We start from the raw sequence: 18,447 nt of genomic DNA on the forward strand, positions 1-18,447 counted from the left end.
CTGAAAGGGAAAAAAAAAACCACCATTCAAAATTCTTCACACAGCTAAACTATCATTGGCAAGTAAGACCAAACTACAATCATTTAAGGTCTGCAAAGTCTCAGAGTATTTGCCGTTCACAGATCCTCACGGAAAAGACTACCGAAGGACTTACTTCAGCAAGAAGAAAAGTGAACACCAGGGGCTAGAATGGCGTGTGAACAAAGAAAGCTCTAACTAGGGAGACCATATATTGGTAGAGTCACTTGTGGACCATAAATTTGGGCGAGAAGTTACCTCGAAGATGCTTCAGATAAGGAGGAAATGTGGAAACATGAGCCAAGACAAAGAATGAATTCACCAGTGTGAATAAGAAACTCCTTAGTCTGCTCGAGATCTTTGTTCAACCATCCGGCAGAGGAGGGATCAGTGATCTGCACCTACTGATTGATTTATACTCCAGTCTTCTTCCAAGAAAGACTTAGGTTAGCTAACCTGAAGCTATTCCTGGTCTGTCCTTCGTTTTCAGATCCGGGAGCTTCCCAAGGGAGTCGTTGGCAGTCTTTCGGTTGAACCCTTGGCGCTAATCCCAGGGAGAGCTCTCCATGTTCAAATGAATCATGGCATGTGGGGTTTTTTTAGCAATCCAGTCCCTCTAGTCTTCCAGACCGACACACTAAAGACTTCTAGAAAAACGCAAAGGAGCATGGGACCTGCAAAAACTTCTGCGGCACTAAGAAACGTGTAAGACCCCAAAGGAAAATCTTCTTCCTCAAATAAATTAACCTGAAGATAAAACTGTTTTCTGTTTCCAGTGAGATAAAGGAATTCATTATATCAATAAACAGGTCAGCATAAAAACAGAATGCAACAAAATTATACCCATAATAGCTGAAAGTGGGTCTTCATTAAAAGCAATAAGAGCTGAGGCACCCGGGTGGTTCAGTCGGTTAAGCATCTGGCTTTTTTTTTTTTTTTATGTTTATCTTTGAGAGAGAGAGACAGAATGTGAGTGGGCAGGGTGTAGAAAGAGAGGGAGACCCAGAATCCGAAGCAGGCTCCAGGCTCCGAGCTGTCAGCACAGAGCCCAATGGGGGGCTCAAACCCACGAACCGTGAGATCATGACCTGAGCTGAAGTCGGACACTCAACCGACTGAGCCACCCAGGCACCCCAATATAAAATATTTTAAATGAGGCAAAAGAAGACAATAGATAAGAACAGGACACCGACCTGACAGCCAAACTGTGAATGGAACGTTCTTAATAAAGAAGGAACAGCTGATTAAGAATAGGTTATAAAAGTTCCCAGAATTTGGCGGTGGCGGTGGGGGGGGGGGGGGGGGGGTTGGGGGGAGGGGATTGAACTTGGAGATCAGGAGGATTTGCCATATCCCAGATAAGATCAGTTAAAAGGAAACAGGATTAACACATATCCTCATGCATTCTTAAACCTCAAGGGGAGAAAATGCACATTTAATCAGATCATCAGCTGGAGAAGGGAAAAGGTCAAAGGGGTTAAAATCAAGCTTGCTTTATACATCTCTTCTGAAATGGCCCATGTTAAGAGAGAAAGGAGACACACATATAGCCCACTAAGATGTAGCTCCGACCCACGAGGATTTCATTTCTCGTCACGGGTCGTTCACATCTACGGGAAATAGACATTTTTAAGATTTGCAGAGACTTGAAAGCATTAATAAGCTTGGTGCTGCTTATGAAGATGTTCTTCAAGAGTGTTCAAATCATTGTGGTCAAAATTAGTGAGACAATTATTCATTGCCAAGTGACAATGGAAAAAAAATAGTGATCGTTATTGAAGTTAAGTGACGGAGTGAAGTTTAAAACTCTACGTTAGGTTTTTACCATCGACGGGGACAAAGTGTTACTGGTTTCTAAATAACGGATACAGATATTGGACCAAAAGAATAAAAAACATCTTAAAAGGATAAAAAGCAGGCGTTTTGTGTTGCAGGATGCAGCTTCTCGGAGGGCTCCCACAGAGCCCTCCTCCAGGGTGTCAGGTCTTTGTGAACTCTCTTACAGTGCAGTGTAAGTTGGGCCTGGTGACGCTCTTCGAACAAAGTACAGCAGAAGCGATGCACTGTCACTTCCAAGGTTCGGTGACGGAAAGACTCTGGTTTCCATCTTGCTTACCATCTCCCGCTTCCTCTGCTTCGTCCCCTGCTTGCTCTGAGCAATGTCGCACCATGTTGGGAGAGGCCCTGTGGTTAGACCCATGTGGCAAGAAACTGAGCTCTCCAGCAAACAGCCAGCCGGGACCTGCTGCCTGCCGACAGCCACGTGAGTGAGCTTGGAAGTGATCTTTTTTATTATTATTATTGTTTTTTTAATGTTTATTTTTGAGACAGAGAGCGAGCATGAATGGGGGATGGGCAGAGAGAGAGGGAGACCCAGAATCCGAAGCAGGGTCCAGGCTCCGAGCTGTCAGCACAGAGCCCAACGTGGGGCTTGAACCCCCGAACCGTGAGATCGTGACCTGAGCTGAAGTCAGACGCTCAACCGACCGAGTCCCCCAGGTGCCCCGGAAGTGGATCTTTTGAGGCCTGCCAACAGCCACATGGGCGAACTTGAAAGCAAATCCTTCCCCGGTTAAGTTGACTGCAGTCTCACTAGAGACTCTGAGCCAGAGGACCCAGCTAAGCCACGTCCTGAGACTAAAAGTTCGTTGCCTTCAGCACCTACGTTTTAGGATAATATGTTACGCGGCAATATATACCTATCATCTGATTCAATTTTTGAGTTTAGAAGAACAGGAAAAGGAAGAAAAGAAGAGAAAAGCCCTCAGAAGGGCTTAATGTTTCTTTTTTCCACGAAGGGGAGTCAGAAGATACCAGCTTTGATGGAGGACAGAACAGAAGTTTACATGTTTCAAGAAAATTATGAGTAGGGTGGACAATATAGTGATGGACTTCCAAATAGCCAAAAGTAAACAGGGCCCCGTCATGTATCAGCATAACAAACAGAAAAGAAACACTAAGAAAGTAGGAAATGAGATCTGTAAAGGCAGAATGAGGGTAACATTTAGATCGGGTACTATTTTAGAGAACCAAGAGTCTCAGGCTGGTTTAAAAAAAGAGAATCCAACAATATTGACTTATTCCATAAACAAGCATCTATTGGGCACCTCCGGGGATACCTGGTGAGCCAGGCGGACTCCGTGTAAACAGGCAATTGCAACGCAGAGTTGAAAGTACAAACCACCAGAAGAGTACAGGACGTGAGCGTTGATTGATGTGACTCTTTCCACCTTGGTATTGTTAACCGTTTCTGTTTGGAACTATCCACATTCTCCTCCAAGTGGCCTTCCAAGATTCCCAACCCCTAACCCCTAACACACATACACACACAGGACTGCAATGAAAATTTTTAATTCACTGTTATTAGTTGTGACAGATTAAATAGAGTATGCAACAAAGACGAATGAGAGAATAGAGACTATGGATAATGCCATGTTAAGGTAGAATTAGTAGATGAAATTTCATAAGCAGAAACATCATTTCTGACAAAGCCCTCACAGTAGATTCAAGCAAGTAGGAATTACACCGGCCATAGTCTCTGGTCATAGGGTCACAAAGTGAGAAATCATCAGTCAAAGACCAAAAAAAAGCCATCGATTAACTGGAAAGCCTTATATAATATCTGGCTCAGAGGAAAATAGTGTAAGAAGAGATGGTTTAGAAAAAATGGTTATGGAAATGTTACACAAGAAGACAGAAAATGAGAGTAAAGATATACAGTGAACTTACAGAAGGAAATTAATTTCTTTTAAGAATTTAGCATTCAACTAAACCTTCCAAAATTAAAATGAAAAAGAAGTCCCATGGGGTGCCTAAGTGACTCAGTCAGTTAAGCATCCAACTCTTGATTTCAGCTCAGGTCATAATCTCACAGTTTGTGAGACTGAGCCCCACATCAGGCTCCTCAAAGACAGCACAGAGCCTGCTTGGGTTTCTCTCTCTCTCTCTTTGTTTCTCTCTCTCTGCCCCCACTCAGGTGCACGCACCTGCACTCGCTCTCTCTCTCTCTCTCTCAAAAATAAATAAACTTAAAAAAGAAATTCTAGGGAAAATGAGAGGAAGGAAATAATAAAGCTGAAAGAAGCTGATCCTTTGAAGAAACAAATAACATCAACAAGATAGTAGCAAATCCAATTAAGAGGAGGGGGGAAGCCAAATTAGAATTGAGAAAATCGCCATAACAAGAGCGATAATATATTTTTAAGTTTTACGTAATTGTACAAATCTCTGTGCTTTTGAATTTTAAAATAGCAGTTAGATGGACGTTGCTCCCTAAGTGAATAATCGAAGTCAAAGAAACAGGACACTTAGACGAATACGAATAGGAAAGAAATTGTAAAAACAAAATCTCAACCCCTGTCACCAGGTATCAGGAATAAGTGAATATAAAGGCAGATCCTATCAAATCTTAGAAAAGCAGATCGTTTCTGTGTTAGAAAATTTTTTTATTTTTCATTTTTTTAAGTAGCCTCCCCACCCAGCGCGGAGCCCAGGTTGGGGCTCAAACTCACGACCCTGAGATCAAGATCTGAGCTGAGATCAAGAGTTGGACGCCTAACCAACTGAGCCACCCAGGTGCCCCAGAAAACCTCTTTGATGGCCCTGGGAAAACGGGAAGCTACCAGTTGATGGCACAAAAGAAACGTGTCCGTGGAGTCCAGACTTCCTTGATTTCCATGCTGTAGGCCAATTTCCCTTATACGAAAACCTAAGATGGGCTAGAATGCCATGGGACACTGAACTCTGCAATTCAGTCCCTCAATAGCCACTTATCGAGCGCCTACAACTGAGCACAGGTGGTACCCCCAAGCACCGTGCTAAACCCCGGGAAATATTACATGAGTAAGATATGATCCTTGCCATCCAGGAGCTCCCAGGGTATTCTCAGAGTGCAGCAAGGAGTGGGGACATGTAGCCCAGCATGGGAAGGGAAGACGGGGTTCCCAGCAAAGACTCCTCAGAGGACAGTGTGCTTGAGCTAAGTCTCAAAGAACCAGAAGGGAGGTGTGGGGAGCGATGTTCCAGCTGAGTGCGTGAGGCCATCCCACGCTGCCTTAGAACTATGCCTCCCGTCTCTCATGTTGTGTTCAGCGGGTTGAAACCAAACGAGGCAGTGTGAATCATAAAAAAAGCAAGTGGCTGTGGACAGAACCCGAAGACCATGAAAAGGGCAGGTGGGGGAGGAGCCCACGGAGGCCGTGGAAACTACCAGGCAAGAGAGGAACAAAGAGAGCCAAGAACCCGGGGCGCACGGCGTGCAGGGAGACTGCGGTCCGCAGAGACCAGTGGGTACGAGGGAGGCAGGTAACACACGCAACTAGATCAGAAACCAAGGATGGAGAGAGACAGCAAGTGTGGACGAGGGGGAAAAGCTTGGGCAAGGAGAGAAAGTGGAGGAGGAGTGAGATCAAGGGAGTATTCTGGTTTTTGCTTCCAAGGTTGTCTCAGATATTTGCTGCTGCATACCAAACCACTCTAAAACTTTGTTTTTTAATTTTTTTTAATGTTTGTTTTTGAAGGAGAGAGAGACAGAGCGCAAGCGGGGGGAGGGGCAGAGAGAGAGGGAGACACAGAATCCAAGGCAGGCTCCAGGCTCCGAGCTGTCAGAGCAGAGCCCGATGCGGGGCTCGAACTCACGCACTGTGAGATCATGACCTGAGCCGAAGTCGGATGCTTAACCGACTGAGCCACCCAGACGCCCCTAAAACTTACGACTTAAAACAAGGATTTGTTATTTCTCAGGCTTCTGTGATTGAATGCAGCAGCTCTCCTGCTGGTCTCCCCTTTGGTCACTCTGGGGGCTGTATGCAGCTGGTGGGTCATCTGCTTGGGAGGGTTGGGACACTCGGCTTCTCCACGTGGTCTCAAGACCTCTCTCCCAGAGTGGTCGCTCCTACACCAGGGCCTCGTCCACGTGAGCATTCTCTTCAGCAGGACAGGCTGGACTTCTTACAACATGGTGGCTGGGCTCCAAAAGGGAATCATCCAAGAGAGATAAGCTCAGTATGCATGCACTTACCAAGGCTCTGCTTGTACCGCACCTGCTAATGACCTTTTAGGCAAAGCAAATTACATGGTCAAGCCTAGGGTCTACCTGGGAGGGGACTACCCAAGGGTGTGCATACAGCGAGACCTGGGGATCTATGAACACAATCGTCCGCTGGCAGGGTGGTTTTTGTCCCTTAATATGGGAGAGAGTTAAAAATGTTTATAGCCAGAGCCCAAACTAACTGAAAGGGAGACATTGAAGATACAGTAGAGATTCTTACTAATAGGGTCCCGGAGGGTGCGTTCGGTGGGGGCAGGGAGAGGAGCCCCATCATCTGAGACTGGAGGAAGAGAGATTAAAAACAGGTATGGGTATGTTTTGGTTAAATCGCTGAGGGGAGTTAAAGGGGGAGTTGTCCATGGAAACGTGGCACCAGGGTGGAGACACGTGGCACCAGGGTACAAACTAGGCTAACGCCGACTCTACCGCCATCTTGCTCCTTCATCCACACTCATGCTGAAGCTGAGGAGGCTGACTGTAGTGTTGATCCAAGTTGAGAATTTGGCCGTGGGGTGCCACGGGAGGATAGTGACCCCAGAGAATTGAGGGTTACCGGAGAGAGTCATCTGGAGATCTCGATAGGTTCAAAATACGCTCCAGGGTGACCGGAGATGTGAGAAAGAAGGTGAAGCCCGAGGAGGTGCAAGAATCGTAGGGCTGGATTACGGATGGGCAGACCACATGAACGTTGAAATCCAGGAATTAGCGAAGGTCCGGGCGGGGTGTAAAGTTCTAAGCCGGTCCCCAGGGGCAGCAGGGAACACAGCCCTGCCGAGGGGCTGTTCGTGGGAGCAGAGACTGTGTCTGCGGTGTCCTCGGGCATCACTGGGGGTGACGGGCACATCTAAGGCACTCAGTCGTCGTAGCTTTGGTGGAATAAACAAATGACTTGCATCCCCAGTTTACGGATGAGAAAACCGAGGCTCCGAAAGGCGAAATGTGCTGCTCAAAGGTACAGCCTGTGTTCGGCCAGCCAGAGCTTCCTTCCTCCTTATAAAACCACACTGGGTGTGAATTTCCTTCTCAGCCCTCCCAGAGGCAGCCCATGGCTTGATCACCTCAAAACTATTTAAATGGCATTTGTCATTCTTTGGGTGCTGGGATGGAATATCCTGAAGTCAAATGAATAAAGGGAGCGGTAAAAAAAAAAAAAAAAAAAAACCTGCCTTGAGGGATTTACTCATTTATTGGAAATACATCACATCACATGTATTTTCAAGGCACATCTAAGGAAGCTGGTCCTGTAACTGTATCCTCGCCAGCTTGCCAACGTCCCGTTGTTCTCTCTTTTTCCGCCGTTGGGGTCTCATCTTTGTTAAGACTCAGAAAAATGAGAGAAACGCGCACGCAGTGGCTGTCCACCTATGGTCACCGTAGATTTTTTTTTTTTTCCACAGACTCTGTAGGACTAAAGAAATTAGTTAGCCTTCAGCTGAGCAGGTCTGAGGCTCTTAAGGCCTTCCTATTTTCCTTGAAGAAAAATGAAAACATCTCCCCAAAGGCTATCGTCCGTTATGGAATCCAACTTAAGAAGGAGGGTGGTGACATACTCCTCTTTCCCACCGGACCAAAATTTCAAAGCTTCCAATGTGTGGTAAATCTAACCAGAGATAAAGATTTGCAGGTGTTTCTTGCATGAAAGCAAGAAGGGGCAGATGTATCTGGAACATGCTTCTGACCAAATGGGACATCTGCAATCCATTAGGGGTGTCCTGAAAAGAGAAAGTGAGAGGTGAGGTTCAAGGAAAAAGCCCGCTCGGCAGAAACGCAAGCTTGAGGTTGTGTGTAGAACCTTCCCGTCAGGATCTGAGGACACAGAGGCTCTGAAAAAGGTCACCTTGCCAGGGGTGAGCGCGCATCTCTCCCAAACACCCGAGTTCCTCTTCTTTCTTTCCTTCTATCGAGCCATCTTTGAGATGTCAGGGCCTTCGCTCTCCCCAAGTACACCTACACGTTTTAGTGTTTAAGACTTGGCAGGCACCTCAGATAAAGAGAACATTCCCCGCTTCGAGCGTGCAGGCTTTGCTTTCCCAGCCCTCGTGAAGGACGACCCGTGTCCTGACTCGGCTTCTCACACTCCAAAGGAACAAAGCAGAACTGTCACCACGGGCATTACTCGCGGGTTACTCACTGGCTGTTATGCGCCCTGCTTCAGACTCCCAGGAAAACCACTAGCTTTTATGAAAGCGTGTATAGCAGAAGCCGGTTGCAAAAGACCCGTGGCTGTGAAAATGATTTGAGGGTGTGTGATTCCAGAATGGTCATCAAGAAGGTCACTGGATTTTGTTCCTACGTAGGATCTCTGCCCAGGGCTCGCTTTTGGCCCCTTGTTCTCGGCCTTACATTGAACTTCAGGGAGTGGGCCCCAATTGAGCGTGACCTATAACAGGTGCTCCTTAAATGGGTTCCTTCAGTGAGCATACCAGGTCCGTCCCCTGCGTCGTGGCTCTTACTTGCTCACTGGCCTTTTGATAAACCATTAGTGACGGGGCCTTCTGTTAATTACTAAACTCCTGGTGACAGACAAAAAAAAAAAAAAAAAAACGGCCTGTTGAAACTTGTGTTGTAATTTGAGGATTAGAAGCCACACCTCTGGGAAACGTCAGTATCAAAGCTGATTCGGTGTCAAAGACAAGGTGTTAGAAGCCACGGTTTGACAAAGTGGATTTCCAAGTGCAGTTAGCAATTACGTTTGTAGAAGTCCTCAATTATGCCATTTACAAGAAGGTACTTTTAAGCAGCTACAAGTCAGGAATGTGTTTTTAAATCTCTTCATTTATACACGGATGGGTAAAGCCCACGTTTATGGAGCATCTGCTGATACAGAACTGTTAGCTGCACTGAAAATCAGCAGACCCTACTCCCCAAAGTCCAGGAAGACGAGTCTTTTCAAGAATTAAAATATGTGGTCCGTGCGTTTCTGGAAAATACTTACGATCAAGGAGAAGATCATGACTACAGCATCGGTGTGCTCTGATTAGAAGAATCTCCTCACTTGGCCCAGGGTTTGTGGATCACCAACGTCATCTAAAAGGAAAAGAATGAAGACTGTCATCACAGAGGGTACTTGGTATTTCATTCACCCTTCAGCCCAAACTATTCTTCTGGTAAAGCTGAATTAAGTTTCTACATCCATTGAAAAGCTTTCTACTGGAAAAAACAAACAAATGAAAATCTCAAATTGGTTTAAATGATAACAGTGATTTAATTATTCACAAATTGAAAAGGCCAAAGGCTTCAGGCATGGTTTGATCAGGGCTTCAGGTGACTCCGCCCACAATTTCCCTCAACTCTACTCAACTCCATGTGTCAGTGCTGTTCCCTTCTGATTTTCCTTTATTGTGACAAGATGTTGCCAGCAACGACAGGGACCATGTGGTTTTTGAGGTTTTTTTTTTTCCTTCAAGAATATAGGAAAAGAAGAACTTGGCTTCTCATGACCATCAGACAAAAGTCCTGAGCTCTGAGCTGATTGGGCCATTCTGCAGCCAATCCCTGTGGCCAGAAAAACACCTGGGTGCTGATTGGTTTACGCATGTTACCTCCAGCAGTCACCTGTGGGGTTGAGGTGGGGTACCCACCCAGAGGACGTGGCTGCTACCTGCTGGGGGAGAAATGAAATGGAGATTGAAAAGGCAATTCTAGCATAGATAGAGTCTGCTACAGTCCTTTTTCATCCACAGAGTCTGGATCACTAACTGATTTTTGTTCAATATCAGATACAAGCTCTGTAAAGAGAAATCTATTTCCTCTATAAACTTGCTAAGTCAGATATTTAAAGATGGCTTTCCTTTTTCAAACACATAACAGAATGGGTTGACTCTGCGTTTGTTTTTTCGTAGCTCTCTTTGCCCTGAAGGATGCACTGAAAACCCCAAAGAAATGTTTTTTAAAGTTGGGGATAAGTGAATAATTGAGAATTATTTTAAATCTGCCCTTAGATAGCCCATCGTCCCTAACCCTTTCTTCTCAACTTCCAAAAGCAACGTGAAGCTGATTTGGAATTCTCGGCTATGAGAATAGCCCAGATAGTCTCTCCTTCAGTTTGGATAAGGGGTTACTAAATGTGCAGGAGATGCTATGTCCCAAGGTATAATGAGCCTTAAAACTTTTCTTCTGACGCACGTTCACCAGCCTCTGGAAAACTTATCAAAGTAGTGCCTGTCCTGTCCTCGTAAAACTCATCCCAAATTCATCAAGTCAGTATGCAGAGTGCAGGGCTTTTCAATAACGAAGCATCTCCTCTACACTTCAGTTAGAAATAGAGCCCCTTAGGCGCCTGGGTGGCTCAGCTGGATAGGCGCACGACTCTTGTTTTCAGCTCAAGTCATGGTCTCACGGTTCATGGGTCCGAGCCCCTCCTCGGGCTCTGCACTGACAGCTCGGAGCCTCCGTGGGATTCTCTCTCTCTCTCTCTCTCTGTCTTCTCTCTCTTTCTCTCTCTGTCTCTGCCTCTCAAAATAAATAAATAAACTTTAAAAAAAAATTAGAAATACAGCCCCTTAAGTTCAGAGATTGAGTAGTAAAAAAAATCGGAGGAGTAAACAAAGTGTCCGGGGAGGAGTCTGCCTGTGACAGTTTCCTCCCGCCGCTTTGGTGAGGGGAGAATGAGCTGTTTAGAGAGCAGGTCATAGACTTCGTATGACGGCGGTTAGGCCACGGAGGACAGGCTAGCTTCGCCCACCCCAGACGTATCAAAACAGCGGTAGCCAAATCGGCCACGTTTTCCCTGAGCCTTACACTTGGAAGAACCATCATCAGCAGCTTTCCGCTTGTCCGTGTCGGACGGGAGTACCCTCTCCTGATCGCAGAGGGTGCCCCGATGCCCTCAAGTTGCAAACCCCAGGCACGTGCGTCCAGGGAAGCCGCTGGGTAGAATCAGGCCTGCGTTTGTGTTGAGTTTGGAATTTACGATTGTTATTTATCACTCTTCCCCACGGACATCGCCTCCTTGAGACTTGGCCGTCTTGTCTATCAGAAGCCAAAAGCGCATTCCTCTCTGTGTTAGCGGGACCTGCAGCCCTTTCCGGTCCCTTCAACCCCTCACCTTGTGTGAAAGGTGAAGGAGCGGGATCACTTCTCTGCCACCAAAACCCCGTGCCACGTTTGGAATGGCTTCCTGTCTCTCTCTCGATAGGGAGAGCCCGGGGACTGGAGGAGGGAGCTTGCGACATCTGAGCCAGACCTGTGGCGGGCCGGCCTGCCCCCCAGCAGGCAGCTTGGCCCGAATGCTGCTTAGTCAGGCTCCCAGGCAGAGCTGAGCTGCGGATGTGCCCGGGCCTGCCGCCACCAGGTGTCTGCGTCTGGGCTGGGAGGTGACGGCACAACTGTGACTCCTGCCTCCTGCTGTTTCCCAACAGTGTCCCCAGAGGAATGTGGAGGACCCAGGCCAGGCCACCTCGGGAAGCCTGACAGAGCCGCAGTTCTCTGGCAAAAGACTTTGTCAGCGTGCGCCTGTGACCCTCACGCGGTCCTGCCCGCACCCCCAGGGCTGGCTCCGCCCCCGAACCAGAGTGGGCTCGGGTCTGAAGCAGCTTCCGAGCCTGGCTCCTGTAATATGCAGTTTCCAGCATTCATTCCCAAACCTCCGTAGCTAAAGGTGTTTCTTTTCTCTTTAATACAACAATCCCATGATTAAAAATGCCTTTTGGGGGGGGGAGCGCCTGGGTGGCTCAGTGGGTTAAGCATCCGACTTCGGCTCAGCTCGTGATCTCACAGTTTGCAGGTTCCAGCCCCGCATCGGGCTCTGTGCTGACAGCTCGGAGCCTGGAGCCTGCTTCGGATCCTGTGTCTCCCTCTCTCTCTGTACCTCCCCTGCTCACATTCTGTCTCTCTTTCAAAAAATAAAGAAACATTTTTAAAAATGCCTTTTTTTAATTTAAAAAAAAAATCTTTTTTTCAAATTCGTGTGTCGCCGCTGGGGAAAGTTTTCTTGTGAGAATTAGCTTCCCAAGGAGAAAGCTATCCTGCATTTAACAGAATTATTAACAACTACAGCAAGCCTTCCCAGAGTGTAAATGTTGGAAAAGCTTATTAGCCCGTTAGTGGACTTTGCTAGGCAACACAAAAAGGTCATTACTAATCTCTGTGTGGCTGTTGACAATTCAATGTGCAGTTCAGACAGGCTGCGAGCCGTTTCCCCTCAAGAGTGATACACACGCCACAGAAGTTTATTACACGCCTACTATGTGCTAAGCCCAGGCCTCAAGAAGACATCACGGCGTGGAACAGTAGGTGCAGATGAACGGCACGTTGGCCGGGTTCAGCCTGCAAACGTATTTTGCGTGACTCACACCATATCTATCAAAAAATTTGAATTTGTTGCCAACTTTTAAATATCAGAATATTTCCACCTTCTCTTGAAAACTCAGGAAACCTGGCAAAACCGAGCTCACATTCCTGGCTGATGGCAAGCAGAGTAACAACTGCCTGCTTCAGACGGCGCTGGCTCTCGGTTCACACGGCCCCGCACCTGCCCTGCCTCCCTCCGACTTAACCTGCCTGGCGCCCCAACGTTAGTGGGTATTTCTCAGGATACAGGGTCTCAGCACACCCACACGCAGGGACAGACCAACCCGAGATGGCTCCACAAGAACGGGTCACAGGGATTTTCTGATTTTGTGTCTTCTCAACTTTACCTCTTTTTAAGTTTTTTTAATGTTTATTTATTTTGAGAGAGAGAGCATGAAGGGGGGAGAGGCAGAGAGAGAGAATCCCAAGCATGCTCTGTGCTGTCAGCGCAGAGCCCCACGAGGGGCTCGAACCCACAAAACCGTGAGATTGTGACCTTGGAGCCGAGATCAAGAGTCGGATGCTTAACCGACTGAGCCACCCAGGCGCCCCAACTTTTCCTCTTTTTAATAAAGATTTTTTTTTTTTAATCCCTGGTAATGTAAAGTGAGGGGAGACATTCTGTTTTGAGCGCTCGCAAAGACAAGGAACTGAGCGCAACAGGAAAATGGCAAGATTGAAACCCAGAAGCAAAAAAGGAGGGCTTTGAGAGTGAGGGAGGGGCCCTCGGGGATGTCCCCACTGGCCAGATGAAGAGGTCGAGACCTAGAGAAGATGAAGGTCATGCCCAGGTGGCGCTCTCTCTGTCCGGCTTCTGCTTCCGTGTTTCCGAAGAATGGCAGAGACGCCCGTCAGATCTGGAAACAAACGTGAGGACTGATTTCTGGCCTCAGATACACGATTCTAAATGAACCTGCAGAAAAGGAATTACCAATTTGCATCTGGACCTACTGATTCCCTGCAGGCCGGTCAGGTTTGTCATATTTGAAGAGACGTGTCTGCTGATCCCGATGGTGTGCGTTGCGAGAAGTAGACTGTTTTGAGGTTTTCGAATTACGTGTTGCCAAAAATCCTCCTTGTGTTTTTAGCCAGAAATAAACGGGTTGATCCTAGTATTTGTTGCCAGTGGAAGTTTTTACTAAAATCAATGCAATTCAGTTGGAACCAACACAAAGATGCTGACCAAAACGTTTCCACTGGGCAGATTAAAAGTACTTCCATGGGCCACTGCCTGGGACTTAGACATTTTGGGATATTTGTAATGAGCATATATGGCCATTCAGTAATACCACAAACAAGGACTCCTCTGGTAACAAATTTAAATTAATTCAAAAGCCAGCTTTATGTGCAGCAGAAAGGAAGGGAAGAGAGCAGCGTTTGTAGAACAGAGACCATCCTATTTGGCCCCCACCAATCTGGCCAGGGACAGGGTTTCATACCTACTTTCACAGACGAGGACAGTGAGGCCAAGGAAACTGACTTCCTCGGCTGGTTTCCAATTGCTGGGAACTGGCTACACCTGGGTCATCCCCACCCCAAACCCTGAGCTTTGCCGGCTACAGCAGCTCACAGCACGGAGGCCACAGAGGTGAGCAAGGACCAAAGAAGTTACGACGAGGACACATCCCAGCCAGGCTAGAGAACGCCAGAAGCACGGTAAGAGAGGCACGTACAAGCAGTGCAGGGAAGGGTTGGCGGGTGGGGGTGGGGGGGGGGGGCAGGCTTCTGAGGGGCAGTGCCACTTGAGGAAGGCCTTGAAGGATGCGCTGTGTCGCGACAGGCAGAGAGGAGCAAGAAGGCCTGAATGCTGAACCCTGGTGGGGACGGGGGAGTCCGCAGAAGAGTGGAAGGTGAGCAGTCTAGGTGTGGAATTCACCAAGCGAAGCTTCTTGCTACAGTTAGCCAACGGGAGAAAGCACGAATCTTCCCAGTACCTGTAAGGCAGGTGACCTCAGACCTACTAGGAAGGGCACCTAGGTGGCCAGAAGGCCAGGTATGTGTGTCCGGCCTGCGGAGAGGCAGCAGGGCCCTCGGGACACCCAGGAGCCCAGGTACCCACGCTTTCTTCCACATTCGCCCCGTTTGCTCCTTTCCTTCCTCTTCCCCCTCAGGGGTCTGCGCCTTTCGGAGCCAGAACCTGGCACCCTCTGTCCACCTGACAGCAACTTGCTTTTCCCCGTTCATCTCACGTCTTCTCCCCCCACCTGAGATCGAGGATGGGTTTTGTTTCCCCCCGCCCGAGGACTGACACCAGCAGCAAGGTAGGTAAAATACAGGGCAGGATGGGGAAGCAGGGCACCCGCCCCGCCCCCCGTGCCCAGCTTTTAGAGAATCTTTTAGGGAACTGAAATGGGAGAGGAGAGAAGGCCCGATCCCCCTCGGGTTCTGTGTCGTCCTGGTCAGGGCCCCGCTTCAGCAGCTTGGGGTGAAGCCTTCTCCACTGGGGCCCGGGAAGCCGGTTCTCCCAAAGGCTCCTCCCTCTCTGTCCCTGGGGGCCAAGCTCCTGTTTGGCGTTCCGGGACATTTCACTTCACTTTATCCTTAGCGCCCAATAGGAGAGGTCAAACCAGAATTCCATTTTACAGTGGAAGGAACCGAGGCTCAGAGAGCAAAGTCACTTGTCCCGGGGCCGTGGTAAAGCCGGGGCTGTAACGCGGGGCACGAAAGGAAGAGGGGAGAGGGGTGTTTCTTGAGCTCCTGGAGCCTCCTGGGGACCCCGTCTCTCCACCTCCCGGGCCACGCACCCACACTTCCTCCGGAAGTAAACTTTCTGGTGGCGAGGGTGGCGCAGCCCTCTTCTTGGCCGCGGTGGGACCCCGAGGGCGCCCCGGGGTAGGTAGGGCGGCAGAATCATCCCCCGAGACGGGAGCCAGAGAACTTCAGAGCGTTGCGCCCTTCCCCGGGAGAGGCAAACACGGACACGTCTGGGTCTCCGCCGACAAGTGCCTTCAAGCCCGGCGGGGGCAGACACCTCCGCGCCGGCCGCCGGCGAGGTCTCCGCCGTCTGCGGGGGCACGGCCCGCGCCTCAGCTGCGCCCAGTTAGAGCGGCCGCGGGCGGCCGGGGCGGGAGGCGCTTCCCGGGCGGCGCGGCGGCGCCCGCGGCCTCGGGCGACGCGGCGGCCGGGCGCGGGGGGTGGGGAGGCGGGGCGGGGCGGCGGGGGCACCCCCCGGGGCGCCAGGGGGCGGGCGTGCGGGCACACGCGGTGCGCGGCGGGCGGGGGCGGCCACCGCGCCGCGCGGCCGGGGCGCCCGGGGAGCCGCCCACTTCGCCGCAGCGGGCCCCGACGGCCGAAGCTTGGATGCGGCGGCGCCCGCCGAGCCGGGGCGGACGCGGGGCGGCCCGGGCCGGGGACGCGCGCCGGTAGCCCCGGCGCTGCAGCGGCCGCAGGATGGCCGAGGTAAGCGCGGCTCCCTCCCCGGGCGCGGGGGGCCCCTCGGCGCGCGGGGCGGGGCGGCCGGGGTGGGGGTGGGGGGACCGCTCGGCCGGGCTCCGTCGGCACAGCCGGGGACGCGCCCGGGGCCACCTCCCGAGGGCCACCTGCGCGGCGGCGCGGCCCGGCCCGCGGGAGCGTCTCCGGGGCGCCGGGACCCGTCGCCGCCCGACGTCCCCGAGCCGCAGGCGCGCGCGCGCGCGGACCGGGCGGGTTCCCGGGGCGGCCTGGGCGCGCCCGGGGCGCGGGGTCCGCGCGAGCCCCGGGGGCGCCCGCCGGCCGGGACCCGGGGCCCGGGCGGCCGCGGCGAGCGAGCCTGCCCCGCGCGGCCCCTCGGCGCCCCCGCCGCGAGGCCGAGGCCGTTCGCACGCGCCGGAACAGCTGCGGTTCGCCACGGGCCGTCTTCCTCCCCGGGTTTTGTTTCTCGAGAACTGGGCGCGCGGGAACCTCGGGTCGGTGTGAGACGTGCGGGCCCGGGGGCGCCCGATCTCTCGCGAGGCCCCGCGAAGCGCGCCGCGGACGGGTCGCTCCGACAGCTCCGGGGACGCCAGGGCGCGGAGGGGGTGCGGCCGCCGGGCTGCAGGCGCGAGGGCCGGGGCCGCGGAGCCGGCGGGCGGGAGCCGGGGCGGGACGGCGGCCGGCCCCGCGGAGGCGCTGATTTGCCCGCGCGCCCCGAGCCGAGCCGGGACTCGGGCAGGTGGGGGGACAGCGCCGGGTCGGCTCCCGGGGGCAGGGGCGCGCGCGCGCGCGGGCGCGGGCGGGGAGGCGGGCGGGGGGCGCCGCCTGTCCCCTGCCCCCTCGGGCGCCCCTGCCCCCGCCAGACCCCAGCCCCGCCGCCGGCCGCCTGGCTTTGCGTCGGCCCCTACGGATTTGTCAGCCAGATGTGACAAGATTGCGGAGAGGCGAGGGAAGGAGGAGATCTGATGTTAATCAGTGCATAGCTCGGAGCCAAACTTTCTCAAATGCGGTGTAGAAACATGCTCTTCTCATTTAAGGCATCTCTTTGTGGCCGTGGGGCTGCCACCGGTCGCCGTTTGACAGTTAAATGGAATGCCAGCTAGCAGCCTTAATTGTCGGAGTAAAATTGTGTGTGTGTGTGTTGGGGCTGGGGGGTGGGGGGGGGGGGGAGAGGTGAGTGTCAGACACTCCAAGGTTCAGTTATGTCCCCTAGGTTTATGGCCGTGTTCACCGCAGCTCTGCTGAAGACAGGGCATTTAAACCGGGCCAGACGCCTGGTCGCAGCCAGGCCTCTGCTGTTAACACTTAAGGGGCCTAAAAAAAGGCCCCAGTGGTATCCTGGGAATCCCTGTCAGTGAGTGTGAGTGTGTGCGTGTGTGCGTGTGTGTGTGCGCGCGCGCGTGCTGGGGAAAACATGTGTTCCTGCATGCGCTGGGCCCACACAGCAGATGTAGCAACAAATTTTTTGTTTTTGAATATATTCTCATCAGAGGGATAAAGATTTTTGATTTGACAGTAAGTGAATTGAAAAATAGTGTTGGGCAGATTATCTTTCTCCTTTTTTTTCTGGTGCCTTTTCATTCTTTGCTTCTCGTTTTAATTTGCTGTTAGAGCTCACGGGATCTTTTCAGAAGATCCCTTAGACTCTTCGCTTGCACTCAGAAGCTTAGTGTTAAAACTTCTGCTCAGTGATAAATACACCGGCTTCTCAAATTGTCCCTTCCCGAACACATTGATATATATTATTAAAACCTCATTTAAAGTGTAATATGTCAAAATAAAATTCTCGGATGTCGTGTAAAAAAAAAAAAACCACATTACTTCAAACATTAGCAATTGGTCAGGATTCTGATTTTTGCGTTAAATGGGTGTGAACAGATAGACACCATTTTTGCTCTGGTAAATATCGTTGATAACTTTATCTTTTCCGGTGTACCTAAAAGAGTAACATGTGAGTCATCATTTGATTTTTTATCTGATAGGTTTGCTAACTTTAATTTCACCGAGAAAGTATTACTATTTGAACTCAACTGTTGGTTGAACGTGTTCCTGTTCTAGTTCAATGCCGAGAAAAGGTGGTGAAATCTTCTCTGAGCTCAGGCACGGCTCATGCTTTGGGAACTCATAATTATGTTCAGACACCTGCATAATTTCATTTGGAAAATCATCCGTACCTGTAAATGCTGTTCCATTCAGAATAGCAAGGATTTAGCTAGAGGCCCCTCCTCCAGTCAGAAAGTGGTAAGTTGGGAGGGGTTATTTGGCCCTTGATCCCTGCTAAGATGAGAAACAATCATGTTTGCTCTGGTAATAATTCACATCAGAAATGTTAACCAACATGAAATAATTCCTGTGGAAGCGTGAGGTTTGCATAGAGCGTTATTTTTATTTGTTTATTGTTGCAACTCTCTCGCGCAGCCGTTAGGCCGGCCTCGCAGGCCCATGTTCTGTGTCTGAGAACCCTCAGCTTGGAAAGGAGGATCCACCCCATTGGGTGAGAAAAGCCATAGAGATTTCCCTGCAGAACAAATCATAATTGTTCTTTAAGCATACCGTTATCATTTATGAATGCCTAGGGATAAACATAAACATCGTGAAAGTTCGGTTTGTCGGTAAAATTAAATTGCTGCATGTGGGGTGAGGGGCAGAAGTGTCTTTTAGCCTTTGTATATGGCTTTAGAAGCTATTTTGACAGTGGC

The 18,447-nt window shown here is 50.6% G+C and overlaps 2 protein-coding genes across 3 annotated transcripts in view; both read left to right on the forward strand.

Annotated features, from left to right (window-relative positions):
- Nucleotides 1-18,447, forward strand: part of HOMER2 (homer scaffold protein 2) — a 615,401-nt gene that overhangs the window by 182,521 nt on the left and 414,433 nt on the right. The window lies entirely within an intron of this gene.
- Nucleotides 15,634-18,447, forward strand: part of BNC1 (basonuclin zinc finger protein 1) — a 31,458-nt gene continuing 28,644 nt past the window's right edge. Inside the window, exon 1 of one of the 2 annotated variants that reach the window (XM_078449067.2) lies at nt 15,634-15,757. In XM_078449067.2, coding sequence (XP_078305193.2) covers nt 15,749-15,757 — 9 coding nt within the window. In that variant the 5' untranslated portion in view covers nt 15,634-15,748. Of the gene's footprint in view, nt 15,758-16,681; nt 16,831-18,447 lie in introns of those variants that run through there. The other variant, XM_078449068.2, reaches the window with a different exon arrangement.

This window comes from Panthera onca, chromosome B3, assembly GCF_046562875.1.
Source record: "Panthera onca isolate mPanOnc1 chromosome B3, mPanOnc1 haplotype 2, whole genome shotgun sequence".
NCBI lineage: Eukaryota > Metazoa > Chordata > Mammalia > Carnivora > Felidae > Panthera > Panthera onca.